Source organism: Micropterus salmoides, unplaced genomic scaffold, assembly GCF_014851395.1.
Source record: "Micropterus salmoides isolate LMB-PRFRI ecotype aquatic unplaced genomic scaffold, ASM1485139v1 Ms_hic_scaffold_11, whole genome shotgun sequence".
Lineage (NCBI taxonomy): Eukaryota > Metazoa > Chordata > Actinopteri > Centrarchiformes > Centrarchidae > Micropterus > Micropterus salmoides.
Window position 1 is genome coordinate 35,279,459 of NW_024040152.1, and position 13,982 is coordinate 35,293,440.

The 13,982-nt window shown below is 42.8% G+C and overlaps 1 protein-coding gene across 2 annotated transcripts in view; it reads right to left on the bottom strand.

Annotated features, from left to right (window-relative positions):
• The window catches only part of LOC119898199 (basement membrane-specific heparan sulfate proteoglycan core protein-like), a 28,279-nt gene that overhangs the window by 589 nt on the left and 13,708 nt on the right, over window positions 1-13,982 (bottom strand). The window contains exons 1-5 of one of the 2 annotated variants that reach the window (XM_038712390.1): window positions 5,868-6,264; window positions 5,285-5,656; window positions 3,217-3,474; window positions 1,463-1,565; window positions 837-888 (exon numbers count right to left, since the gene is read on the bottom strand). In XM_038712390.1, coding sequence (XP_038568318.1) covers window positions 837-888; window positions 1,463-1,565; window positions 3,217-3,474; window positions 5,285-5,656; window positions 5,868-5,919 — 837 coding nt within the window. In that variant the 5' untranslated portion in view covers window positions 5,920-6,264. Of the gene's footprint in view, window positions 1-836; window positions 889-1,462; window positions 1,566-3,216; window positions 3,475-5,284; window positions 5,657-5,867; window positions 6,265-13,982 lie in introns of those variants that run through there. The other variant, XM_038712389.1, reaches the window with a different exon arrangement.

Consider the following 13,982-nt stretch of genomic DNA (forward strand, 5'->3'; position numbering starts at 1 on the left):
TGAGGAGGCTCAGCAGGAGTGGAGCTGTGATTCAGAGTTTGTCCTGAGGGGGGCGCTACAGGAAAGACCATGGGGCTCACTCTCTGAACTTCTCTGTCTTAAATAATATTAATAACAATAAACTTTATTCTTGTTGCACAATTCATGCTTGGATTTTTGTATTTTCATATATGTTGATTAAATATGTGTCTGACACGTGAAGAAAAACAGCTGTAGACACTAAATCAGACGCTACTCGATCCAGATCCTGAAGGTCCTGAGTCACAGATATTACACTGATCAGCTGAACTTATTGAACTACAGAAACCCTCTGGCTGGTGTTCCAGAGTGGAGCCTCTTAGGTCCAGATCAGACTCACAAACCAACAACACACACGTTTACTTTTGTGATCAGATTTAACATTAATCAACGACAATAATTCTGCTCTGACGTTTGTCATTTTAACATCTGGCTGTTTCCTCAGCTGCTCCGAGGATCAGCTGTGCTGTTGAACCCGGCGACGGCGCCGTGCCCATCAGGATCTGAGCCTGAGACTCTGCTGGATTACACAAACGGACTGACAAGAGCGATGATCAAGTAAGAGGCTTGTTGTCTGGGCAGAGAGCGGTTTATAACTGTGTTGTTGTAACCTGAGCTTTAATGTTGGGATTTCTTGCTTTGCTGAATAAATAACGGACCGCCGTCCTGTTTCCTGCTGTGTGCTTTGGTGCTCAGCGCTTTTCATCGTCGTATCGGTGCCATCGGTGTTCTCAACACTGTGTGTGAAGCGTTCCGAGGCTTCAGTGTTTAATATGAAGTGTTAAAAACATAAAATTTCTGGTGTGTCAGTGACTCACCTGCACTGTTGCATCTATCAGCTCTCTGCTGCTGCTTTCCTGCAAACCCGTCCTGTAAAGATGATGTAAAAATTAAATCTGAGATATTTACTCTGACTTTAATCAAAAATGTAATAACTTTTTTTTAAGTATAGTATGGTTTTACAATTGACCCTTCATTAAGCCCCGCCCTCCTTAGTTACTGTTGCTAAGTCCGACAAACTGTTGGCGCTTCCACTGTCTGCACTGCCCGGACAAATATTGTGAAATTTGTTGGAAAAAGTGATCTCAGAAAGAAGCAGAGTTTTGCATTGAAGTTTGTATTCAGGCTGTCAGACTGACGTGAAAAAGTAGCTGCTGTAACTATTACAAGCAGGAACAGCGTTCGACCAGATCTTAGAAAAATACAGCCAGAAAAAGTTTTTGCATTAGAGTCAATGGAGCGCAGCCACGAAAGTGTCGGACCTCAGTTAGAGTGAGGCCTATACTGGGCTGCGATTGGCCAGCTGTGTATTCGGGGCGTGGCTTGACGAAGGGCCAATTACAGAACAAACACTTAAAGACACTTAATAATGAGTTGAAGTAAAAGAAATTCTAAAATGTGTTTTTACACAAAGATTGCGATGGTTCTTGTAGGTGAACGTTACCTTCTGATGATGACGGATGCCACTATGACGATGAGCACAGAGCACAGAGTGAAGAGAACCAGACGAACAATCAGCAGAGGGTCAACTGATCCACTGTTGGATCCTGTGAATCAGATCAGACGGACAGGAAGCTGTAGGACATTAAAACAAAGTCTGAACTGATCAAACATCAGGAAGGCCCACTCTGTCCTCTGAATTCTGATGTGTAGTTTGAATCATCCGCCAGTGTAATTTGTAATATAATTGCAGATGTTCAAATGCCCACATTTTCAGAGCGTTGAGCTCCAGACTGTTCTGGCTGCACCAGGTCACCAGATGGTCGATCTCCCACCTGTCTGGATATTTCCAGCCGTCATCCTTTGTCACGGCAGCAGTCGCACCGCATGCCAGCTTGTTAATTAGACAGCTTATCAATGTCATCATCCATCTCAGTGTTTCATTGTTGACAAAGTCCAAAGACAATTTAGTAGACATCACCCAACCCTAATTTGAAAACCTTTATTTACTCTGCAAGTCATTTTTGACTTTCTTTTGTTGATGTTGTGATACAGGTCTTAAATTTCATGCATAGTGGTCTTAAAGAGGTCTTAAAGGTGAAACCTGCAGAGAGAGTATTTGTGACTAACACCTCTTCCTCACGTACAGCGAACTCTTCATGGACGGAGCGTGAAGATATACCGCAGTGATTTTGCTATGTGGGGAGGGGATGAGATTATTGTTTGGTGCTGCTGCTAAGGATTTCTCCCTCTGCAGATGAGTCATTTATTTTATTAGTTTAGTTATTTATTCTTAACCAACGTAATATTCTTAATTTTTAATCAGAAAGATGTGCTGCTGGTTCTCAACCTCCTAAATTATTCTTCCGCGTTGACATACGTTGAAATACGTCACAGAAAACTGCAGTAGAATTTTGCGGTGAAGGTGAAGCAAGTGTGCGAAACGTCTTAACAAAATAGAAGTGGAAAGAGCAGCATATTTTTGAATCGTCATGAATACCCCGGTGTGTAACACTGTAGTTCCGGGCAGGAAACCTTTCTCAACAACGGCGTAATGCTTTTCAGCACCAAGACGACTCTTCAGGAAGCTATAAAAAGCAGCAGAGTATCTAATGTGAGCTCTTTGAAAGAAGAGTAAAGATCAGACTGGCTTTAACTCGTGAGCTAAAAGAGCTGAAAAGCCGAGCTGAGGCTGAGTAATCCGTCCCTCCAGGATCTCGCAGGCCTTTTCTGTGATTTTGCTGCAGCTTTTCTAAAAAAAAGTTGATGTTTTTTGGCGTTCTTTGTGATGAAATTGTGGGATTAAGTGAAAACTTATATTTTTATTTTTAGAATTGTAGTTGAATCATTAAATCGGTCCCTCCTGGACCAGCTGATTCTGTCCTGCAGCTGAGCGGGATGCAGCAGCCTGTGTCTCAGGGTCTCGCCTGACGTCCTCCGTGTGTTTCTGCCACTCTCCACTTCCCACACTGTTCTTCAGTAGATGATTTCCTTTATGTTAGACCACAACGCTGCACGTTCTGCTGAACAGCTTCCCCGCTTTGGTGAAGATGCTCCGGATCCTGGTCTTCACGGTCCGGTTGAGACTTTGCTCATTTGTGATACGTCTTCTAAGCAAGGAAGTGAGTTTGCTGACGTGTGACATCGTTTAGCAGGAAACAATCACACTCAGATGACACAAAAACTCCATCTGACGTAATGTTGCTTTAAGTTAACAGTATATTTACATTTCACCAGATAAAAACTGAGCAAACAAACCTTCCTCCACCTGCAGGCTGTACGGCAGGGAGAGGCTGCTGCTGCTGGTCTTCAAACCACAGGTGTACTTCCCAGAATCCCCTGCAGTCAGGGGCCCGAGCTGGAGGGCGGGGCCAGACTCTGAGAGGGCGTGGCCATCTCTGTACCAGGTGACCTCCAGTTGGTGGAAGGTACAGAGTGCAGTGCAGTACAGAGTGACGGTTTCACCTCTTCTCAGCTCTCCGTCTCCTCTGGAGCTCTTTATCTGCATCTGAACATCTGAACGAGTTTAAAATACATTTTTATTGTAAAAGTTCTTTACTCACATTCAGCACATCGGTGTGAGTGATGTGATGTTTAAGACGTGTGAGAGCTTGAAGTCATTTAAGGTCACTCACTGATGTCTTCAGTTAGTTTATTTGTAGAGCTGAATCAATTAGTTTGAAATAGTTTTGATAAAGGATTTATTATAATTTGTTTTTTAAGCACTTGAATGTGCAGATGCTGCGTTTCGTTGTCTTCTCTGACAGTAAACTGAACATCTTTGGGTTTTGTTTGCTGGTTGGACGAAACAAAAGATGATTAGATGTCAGTTTGAACCGTTTTTTTACGATTTTCTGATATTATTGAGAAAATAACCAGCAGATTAATCAATAATGAAAATGATCGTCAGCCTTTTGATTTGACAGCACTTTAACCATCTTAGTAGCAGTAGTTGCAGGGGCGACTGTAGCTCAGCAGGTAGAGCGGGTGGCCCGTTAATCGGGAGGTCGGCGGTTCAATCCCTGGTGCTTTGAGTGAGTAGAAAGGTGCTATACAAATACGGAGCAGTTGTCAGAATTAGAATCAGAAACACCAATTATAGAAAGTTGGTCAGTAGGAAATATAAAGAAAGTATACAAATTAAAACTATAAATATGTAGAGTATTTTTCAGTATATGACAGAAGTGTAATGAGTGAATATTAATAATCAGTATTGGTGGAACATTTTAAAACGTATTAAGACTCCTAGAAATTGCAGAGAGTTTAAACCAGGACATTGCCGTGCCGCTAAAAACAGAAGCGATGTCACGATACCTGAAATTTAGTAGTCGATACGGATACCAGTCAAAATAAGACCAAAACAATAAATCCCATCTACTTTACTCCTTTAATAAAAACATTTGAACAAACAACAGCTGTGAAAGCTGTGAGAGGAAGTCCAGCACAGATGAGAGGTGGATCGATGTCAATATAGTCATAAATGAGCTTTGCACTGGGCATATTTAATTATTAAATTAATTACTTAGTTTCTTAACTTTTCTTTACCATCTCTCAGGTGTGAAATGTTTAAGGGTGGTCTCTAATACTGGCAGTTGTCTGAGATTTTATATGGAATAAAAATAACATTTATTGATGATTTGAAATGGATCATATGTCACCTTTCAGACGGTCCCTAAGTCCTCCTACAGGAACAGGCGCGTTGGACAGACGTTCAGTTATTAGAGCTGCAAACTGCATCGTTATCTTTGGTGATTTTTTTAGGTGATCAAACCTTGAAACGTCTGCCTGAATCCGCTCTCTGACTGGGAGAAATTGAGGCTTAGACACAGAGCTGTTGAAGGAAGCAGCCGTGAAACTAACTTCACTCCGGTTTCCATACAGAACTCTTTTCTATTGGACGAGTCGAGGTGCAGCTCTTCCACGTGTCCGTCACTACCTAGCAGAACGAGTACTGACACGTTTTCACAATTTTGGTAGCGAAAGTATCTGTTCTCGTGATAAGTTGTATCTGCTGCATACCTGTTGTAATTTTTAATGTTTCCTTTGAATTATTTCTAGTCTTTAGTTTTTATCTTGTTTATATTTTTGCTGTAAAGCAGGTCTGAACCAGCAGCGCTCGCCGCTCATTCCAGCCTCTGAGGTGAGAGGCGTTTAACCGACAGTAGATCCTGTGGTTTTTTGCTCTGAGCAGCTTTTAGCTGTGACTGTTTGTAACTGTGTGAATATGAACAGGCTGTTTCTGACTCAGCGCTACATAAAGTTTGAACAGAATATAAATGATTATTAATATTCGCTGCTGATGTTTTTTATCATGTGATGCTCTTACCAGAGACAGTGACGCTCACTCCTGGTTGTCCAGTAAAATGTCCTCTGCTGTCATCAGCCTCTATTCTGAAGCGAAAAGTTGCCTCGTCTTCCTTCTGCACATCTGTGATCTGTAAAGTGCAGTTTCCCTTCTTGTCTCCCAGGTATTTGTAACGAGGGTTGTTGTTTCCTGAACTGCTGTCAAACACAGACGGGGTAGAGCCCTGACAAATCAGATGGTTCCGGCACCAGACGACTCTGATGATCTCTGTAGAAACTTCTCTTCCATCCTGACCGACAGACCTCAGAGGTGTGAAGGTGCAGAGGAGGGTGACGGTCGATCCTGTCACAGCACAAACAGGAGCTGGATAGTTCACACCAACACCCACAGCACCTGAAACAAAACAGCGTAGTGATGGCGGCTGAGTTAGAAGATGCAGAGAGAGACGGTTAAAGTGTCGTCCAGCACTGAAACAGAAAACAGAAGAACAGTTTCAGAGCTGCATGATCTTGTTTCTCGATTTGATCGGTTTGATGGGGAAAATATCAGTAAAGACGTGTAGTGTTTGAGAAAACATTAATGTAGCATAAAGTCCATGTCTTACCAGTCAGCATTAACAGGAAGCCCCAGGGAACCTTTTTGTCCCAAACTGCCATCCTTAGGTTTTTAATTGATTAAACTTTCTTCTTGTTCAAATGATCAAACTGCAGCAGAGCTGATAAAGACACCGACTGACTGTGAAACTCAGAGGCTTATATAAATGTATACGTGGTCACTTACTCACTTCCCCTTTATTTTCTCTGGAAGTCTTTTAACCTGCTGTTACAAAATATCTACACTTTACTGTGTCACTATGTTCTTCTTTCAGATGTGTTAAGCAGACTCTTTTAATGTCGTTCAGAATTTTTCAAAGTAAAAGCTCAGTTCAACTCCAATACTGCATTACGGTAAACAAGCTTCTTGTGCTTTTATTTTGTAGGCAAAGCCACTAAAGAGGAAGTGATTATGTGAGTAACTGTTTTCCATGTTGACAGTCAGTGGCCAAGTGACAATAACATTAGGTTTTACTGAAGAATTATGTAAATATAACTGGTTGCAATTCACGACCCTCACCACTAGATGCCGCTAAATCTCACACACTGATCCTTTTCGACTGACCACACACACACGCTGTCATATCGAAGTTGCCATGTAGGGCTGCATGATTTGGAGAAAGTCATATTGAGATTATTGTGGACAATATTGCGATTTGATAATAGAAGGATGTAAATGTAGAACAAATGAGTCTACTTGCTTGATTGTAAAGGAAAATGCACAAAATGCTGGAATGTTCAGTGGTCAAGTAATAACCTATTAATAACACTAATAATATGTAATTGTGAATTACACGGACATTTGAATATTTTTAAATGTGTATTTGCACGATCACTGATACTGACTTAAACCTGCGTCCTCTCCAGCAGCCAGCAGGGGGCGACTTAAACCTGCGTCCTCTCTAGCGGCCAGCAGGGGGCGCCTTAAACCTGCGTCCTCTCCAGCGGCCAGCAGGGGGCGCCTTAAACCTGCGTCCTCTCCAGCGGCCAGCAGGGGGCGCCTTAAACCTGCGTCCTCTCTAGCGGCCAGCAGGGGGCGACTTAAACCTGCGTCCTCTCCAGCAGCCAGCAGGGGGCGACTTAAACCTGCGTCCTCTCCAGCAGCCAGCAGGGGGCGACTTAAACCTGCGTCCTCTCTAGCGGCCAGCAGGGGGCGACTTAAACCTGCGTCCTCTCTAGCGGCCAGCAGGGGGCGACTTAAACCTGCGTCCTCTCTAGCAGCCAGCAGGGGGCGCCTTAAACCTGCGTCCTCTCCAGCAGCCAGCAGGGGGCGCCTTAAACCTGCGTCCTCTCCAGCAGCCAGCAGGGGGCGACTTAAACCTGCGTCCTCTCTAGCAGCCAGCAGGGGGCGACTTAAACCTGCGTCCTCTCTAGCAGCCAGCAGGGGGCGACTTAAACCTGCGTCCTCTCTAGCAGCCAGCAGGGGGCGACTTAAACCTGCGTCCTCTCTAGCAGCCAGCAGGGGGCGACTTAAACCTGTGTCCTCTCTAGCGGCCAGCAGGGGGCGACTTAAACCTGCGTCCTCTCTAGCAGCCAGCAGGGGGCGACTTAAACCTGCGTCCTCTCCAGCAGCCAGCAGGGGCGACTTAAACCTGCGTCCTCTCTAGCAGCCAGCAGGGGGCGCCTTAAACCTGCGTCCTCTCCAGCGGCCAGCAGGGGGCGACTCCAGCGGCTGCAGAAAGAAGTGTGATTGTATAGAAGTCTGTGAGAAAATGTTTCTACTTGTCAGCTGATTTATTCCCTCAGTAAACACTTTCCTGATGAGTTTCTGGTCTCAGTCTCTAGTTTCAAGTCTTCTTCAACACAGCGTGATGTTCATTTAGTAAATTATGGTCCCATTTAGAGGAACAGAGACCAGGAAGCAGGGGAGGCTTTAGGGCGGGACTACAAGCTGATTGACAGGTTGCTACCATGGTGGGAGAGAGAGCACGTCATGTTTGACTCTGTTAGTATGTTTTGTTTTAAAAGTAACCTTTTTATTTTTTATAATTTTAACTGTGGTTACATTTTAGTTCAGTTTTTTATATCCAGGATGTATTAAATAGCAGATTAAACATGTTAACATTATAACACGTAAGTCTTTGGTTTGGTTGTAACTCCTGATAAATAACGTTTGGAGGGAGGGCCAGTAAGTTTCAAACCCACACAAACAGCGTGCCACTAGACTAAGCTGGCATCATGTTTGAGTCATTTCATTCACTGTCCCTCAGCCAAAAACACAATGGGCTGCACCAGCAGATTTTCAAAAAGTCACTGCTGCAATCAAAAAGCACAATTTATACAAAAAGCACATTGGTATGTGTTTTAGCAAACTATAAAGGATTAATGTAAGCTTCAAGCATCACAGTGCAAGGCAGCGGGGAATCCAAAGTGTCTGTCAGCTCCTTTTCAAATGAAAGAATAAATCAACTGTTCAATCCGCCTGCTATTTTCCAGAAATTTGCCTGAATTACTGCAGCAATGCGGCGTGGCGTGGAGTCCATCAGTCTGTGGCACTGCTCAGGTGTTATGAGAGTCCAGGTTGCTCTGATAGTGACCTTCAGCTCTTCTGCATTGTTGGGTCTGGCGTATTGCATCTTCCTCTTCACAATACCCCATAGATTTTCTATAGGGTTAAGGTCAGGCCAGTTTGCTGGCCAATTAAGAACAGGGATACCATGGTCCTTAAACCAGGTACTGGTAGCTTTGGCACTGTGTGCAGGTGCCAAGTCCTGTTGGAAAATGAAATCTGCATCTCCATAAAGTTGGTCAGCAGCAGGAAGCATGAAGTGCTCTAAAACTTCCTGGTAGACGGCTGCGTTGACCTTGGACCTCAGAAAACACAGTGGACCAACACCAGCAGATGACATGGCACCCAAACCATCACTGACTGTGGAAACTTTACACTGGACTTCAAGCAACGTGGATTCTGTGCCTCTCCTCTCTTCCTCCAGACTCTGGGACCTTGATTTCCAAAGGAAATGCAAAATTTACTTTCATCAGAGAACATAACTTTGGACCACTCAGCAGCAGTCCAGTCCTTTTTGTCTTTAGCCCAGGCGAGACGCTTCTGACGCTGTGTCTTGTGTAATGCGACAGCTGAAACCCATGTCTTGCATACGTCTGTGCGTGGTGGTTCTTGAAGCACTGACTCCAGCTGCAGTCCACTCTTTGTGAATCCCCCCCACATTTTTGAATGGCTTTTGTTTCACAATCCTCTCCAGGTTATCCGTATTGCTTGTACACTTTTTTCTACCACATCTTTTCCTTCCCTTCGCCTCTCTATTAATGTGCTTGGACACAGAGCTCTGTGAACAGCCAGCCTCTTTAGCAATGACCTTTTGTGTCTTGCCCTCCTTGTGCAAGCTGTCAATGGTCGTCTTTTGGACAGCTGTCAAGTCAGCAGTCTTCCCCATGATTGTGTAGCCTACAGAACTAGACTGAGAGACCATTTAAAGGCCTTTGCAGGTGTTTTGAGTTAATTAGCTGATTACAGTGTGGCACCAGGTTCCTTTTCACAATATTCAAATTTTCTGAGATACTGATTTTGGGGTTTTCATTAGTTGTCAGTTATAATCATCAAAATTAAAAGGAATGAACACTGAAATATATCAGTCTGTGTAGAATGAATGTATACATTACACTACAAGTTTCACTTTTTGAATGCAATTACTCAAATAAATCAACTTTTTGGTGATATTCTAATTATACGACCAGCATCTGTACTCTGACCTGTTTGTTGAGAGTAATTTGGGCTGAAATGCAGGTACGTCTATCGCTGATAGATCCGTAACAGTTACAGCAGCAACAGAGTGTGTTTGACATAGGGCTGGACGATATAGCCAAAAACGTTATCACAATAAAAAGTTTAATATCTTTCGATATTGATAATTATCACACAAGCATCAAATCTTTAATTCTTTCAAGTTTAAAGGCTGATTTCTGCTCCTGAGTGATGGAGAATGGTTAATTGTGGTTTAAAGACTTGACGCCGAACAGCGGATCACTTCACAAATCTGAGGCAGAACATTGAAAACGATTATGATAGAATCTTTTGTTAACATATATGCATGAATAAAAAAAGTAGAAGCTTTTTTTTTCAATCCTTTTTCCTCAACAAAATAAAAATCTTTAAAAAAAAAGTCCTAATTTGTTCATGATTCAAGTGAATAAATTTTTTTATTAATTGAATATTTAACATTTGTGATATTGTTATTGAAAAACAAATCTTGTGATATTTATTGTTGTTTTATTGTCCAGCCTTAATTTGACAATAACGCATCTTTACCTTTTAACTTTATTATAAGAGGCCGACAAGGAGAAAAAAATCACTGTCAAGGTAGAGAGAGAATGAAAAACATAATCATACAGAGAGAGTGGCTTAAACCGCAAAACATATTAAAAACCCATATATAAAGTTCTTAAAGCATAATAAACCTTAAAACACATTAAAACATTATAAATAGTGTTTCTCAGATCATACATGGGAAGAGTAGCCAATAGGGTGGTTTAAACAAAAGTGGCTTAGAATTTATCCTGTAGATTAAAACATTAAGATAGTAAATATTACATAGTGGAAATTAAACAGTGGAACATAATATTCAGACACCAGCTGCATTCACATAAATACACTGAACATTTAAAAAGACATGATGGTGTGAGGGTGTCAGACAGTCTGGCCTCGGCCGTCTGGACGTCACAGCTGCTCCACAGAGTCTGGAGGCTGGAACAGAAAGCAGAGTTCAAACAGTTCAGATGAGATGAAGAGAGGAAGACGAGCGGCTGATGATGAGCAGCGGTCAGACTGTAGAAAGCTCTCAGGTCAGCCTGAGTTACCATGAAGTCCTGCTGCAGAGTCACAGCCTCACTGAGGTCACTCTGAGGAGGCTCAGCAGGAGTGGAGCTGTGATTCAGAGTTTGTCCTGAGGGGGGCGCCACAGGAAAGACCCTGGGGCTCACTCTCTGAACTTCTCTGTCTTAAATAATATTAATAACAAACTTTATTCTTTTTGCGCTGAACTTATTGAACTACAGAAACCCTCTGGCTGGTGTTCCAGAGTGGAGCCTCTTAGGTCCAGATCAGACTCACAAACCAACAACACACACGTTTACTTTTGTGATCAGATTTAACCTTAATCAACGACGATAATTCTGCTCTGACGTTTGTCATTTTAACATCTGGCTGTTTCCTCAGCTGCTCCGAGGATCAGCTGTGCTGTTGAACCCGGCGACGGCGCCGTGCCCATCAGGATCTGAGCCTGAGACTCTGCTGGATTACACAAACGGACTGACAAGAGCGATGATCAAGTAAGAGGCTTGTTGTCTGGGCAGAGAGCGGTTTATAACTGTGTTGTTGTAACCTGAGCTTTAATGTTGGGATTTCTTGCTTTGCTGAATAAATAACGGACCGCCGTCCTGTTTCCTGCTGTGTGCTTTGGTGCTCAGCGCGTTTCATCGTCGTATCGGTGCCACGCTGCTGGACCTTTGCTGTTCTCAACACTGGACTTGATAAAGCTCAATTATTTGCTTCACACACAAAGTCCAGAAACACGGCAATCGAACGCACGTGTGGTTATTTGTAGTGATGGATGGACTAATTGAGATGATCCGATATGCAGATACCTACACTCACGAGGCCGATGTATAACGTACAGCAAAGTTAGGAAGTGGAGTAGATGAGGACAGTGAGCACCTCATTCTGCTACCTGTGCTTGTGGTGGGGGGTTGAGAAAACTGAAAACACAATCTGCATCTTAAATGACGAGTTCAGTAAACGTGGTGATGCGTTTAGTTCAACTACGAAGCATTTGGCATTCACTGAATTCACTACAGCTCTGACTGTCTGCCTCTCTTTAGCAACAGCAGCTGAGGCTGATGGGTATTGTAGCATTTAGACCTGTCCGCCAAACTAAATGTAAATCATTCAGACTGGTGGTCAGAACACGAAGCTGTGTGATCCAGGAGAGTCCTGAATTTCTGTGTTCAGTAACTGTAAATAATTAATTTCATTTCACCAGATAAAAACTGAGCAAACAAACCTTCTTCCTTCACCTGCAGGCTGTACGGCAGGGAGAGGCTGCTGCTGCTGGTCTTCAAACCACAGGTGTAGTTCCCAGAATCCTCTGTGGTTAGGGGACCAAGCTGGAGGGCGGGGCCAGACTCTGAGAGGGCGTGGCCATCTCTGTACCAGGTGACCTCCAGTTGGTGGAAGGTACAGAGTGCAGTGCAGTACAGAGTGACGGTTTCACCTCTTCTCAGCTTTCTGTCTCCTCTTCTCAGACTCTGAATGTGCTGCTTTTTGTGGTCTTCCACAACAGGAAACTGGATAACGTTGGTTTTTGTTTGTCGGTCGTACGAAACAAAAGATGATTAGACGTCAGTTTGAACTCTGGTGAAGAGTTTTTCACTATTTTCTGACATTTTGTGGACAAAACAAGTCATGGAGAAAATAACCGGCAATAATGAAAATGATCGTCAGCATTTTGATTTGACGGCACTTTAACCACATATGCTTTATTTTATTAGCCGTAGTAGTTTTGTTGGTAATAATACTGGTTCTTGTACCAGCAGAAGCATCCAGTCTGTGTTTAGATATTTGACTGGGTGAGACTGGAACAGGCAGTAGATCCTTTTAGCTGTGACATGACCGCACTAACAGGAGCTGGATAGTTCACACTCCGACCCACAGCACCTGAAACAAAACAGCGCAGTGATGGCGGCTGAGTTAGAAGATGCAGAGAGAGACGGTTAAAAGTCGTCCAGCACTGAAACAGAAAACAGAAGAACAGTTTCAGAGCTGCATGATCTTGTTTCTGGATTTGATCCGTTTGATGTGAAAAATATCAGTAAAGACGTGTAGCGTTTGACAAAACATTAATGTAACATAAAGTCCATGTCTTACCAGTCAGCATTAACAGGAAGCCCCAGGGAACCTTTTTGTCCCAAACTGCCATCTTTAGGTTTTTAATGAGCTGATTAAACTTTCTTCTTGTTCAAATGATCAAACTGCAGCAGAGCTGACAAAGACACCGACTGACTGTGAAACTCAGAGGCTGATATAAATGTATACGTGGTCACTTACTCACTTCCCCTTTATTTTCTCTGTTACAAAATGTCTAAACTTTTCTTGTGGTGCTGGTTAGAAACCGTATCTGTGGTGTCAAACCTGAGACTGTATAAAACATGGATGCAGTCTCTGTGATGTCTGAAGAGGAGAGCCCGACCGAGACGGGATTTTTAAGTCCGGTACCATTTTAAAATCCGATAGCCGATATTCTTTTTTCCCCTTATTTTAAGAAACATATAACATAAACAAAGATTATCCCTTAACCTTTTTTCATGTTGAGACCTCACCAAGATACCACGACATAATGTTAGAAACTGTTACATACAATGTTAGAAACTTAGTTATTGTTAGAAACAGTACTTTGAAGAAAAGTACAACGAAATATATTAAAGTTTTGATAAATATTAGTCAAATGTAAAAAACTACACCGCCGATGCATTGGTAAAACGGCAGTAGAACGCATGTTGCAGACTGTGTATAAGACAGTGGGAGGTGAAAGTGCGACGCGTTTTCTGTCATGTGTCCTCCAACACCGAACGCACAGATGCCATAATAAAAATGAACAGCACACTAAACCAAGAGGAGAAAAAATAAATGAAGACCCTCTGTTAGCCAACTTTCTGCAATAACTATGCTAGCTAACTACACCTGGCTAACTACACCTTAGTTAACTTAGCTCACTAAACTAGAAAGACAAACCGACCATCAGACACAGAGACATACCTGCTGTAAGTTCTAAGTAAATTACATGATAAATTGGTTAGCTAGCTCGCAACGATGTTTATCGGTTTGATGTTCGGACTTAAAGAGGTGTGAGGGCGTGGCAGTTTTTTAACGAGGCAAGCTTGGAGAATGACGTGTGGCTTATGGAATTACTATAGTCATACGTTAAAACCCCGTTTTAACAACTAAGCAACTTTGAGCACAAAAGCTATTTGTCAAAAAATATTTGGCGAACTATATGGGTAATCAACACTGTGAGGAAATGACTCTGAAAAATATGGAATATCATAGAAATGTCAAAATACACTGGGGGGGGCTTTAATGAAGCGAAACTGCCAAAGAAGGTGATGAAGATAAA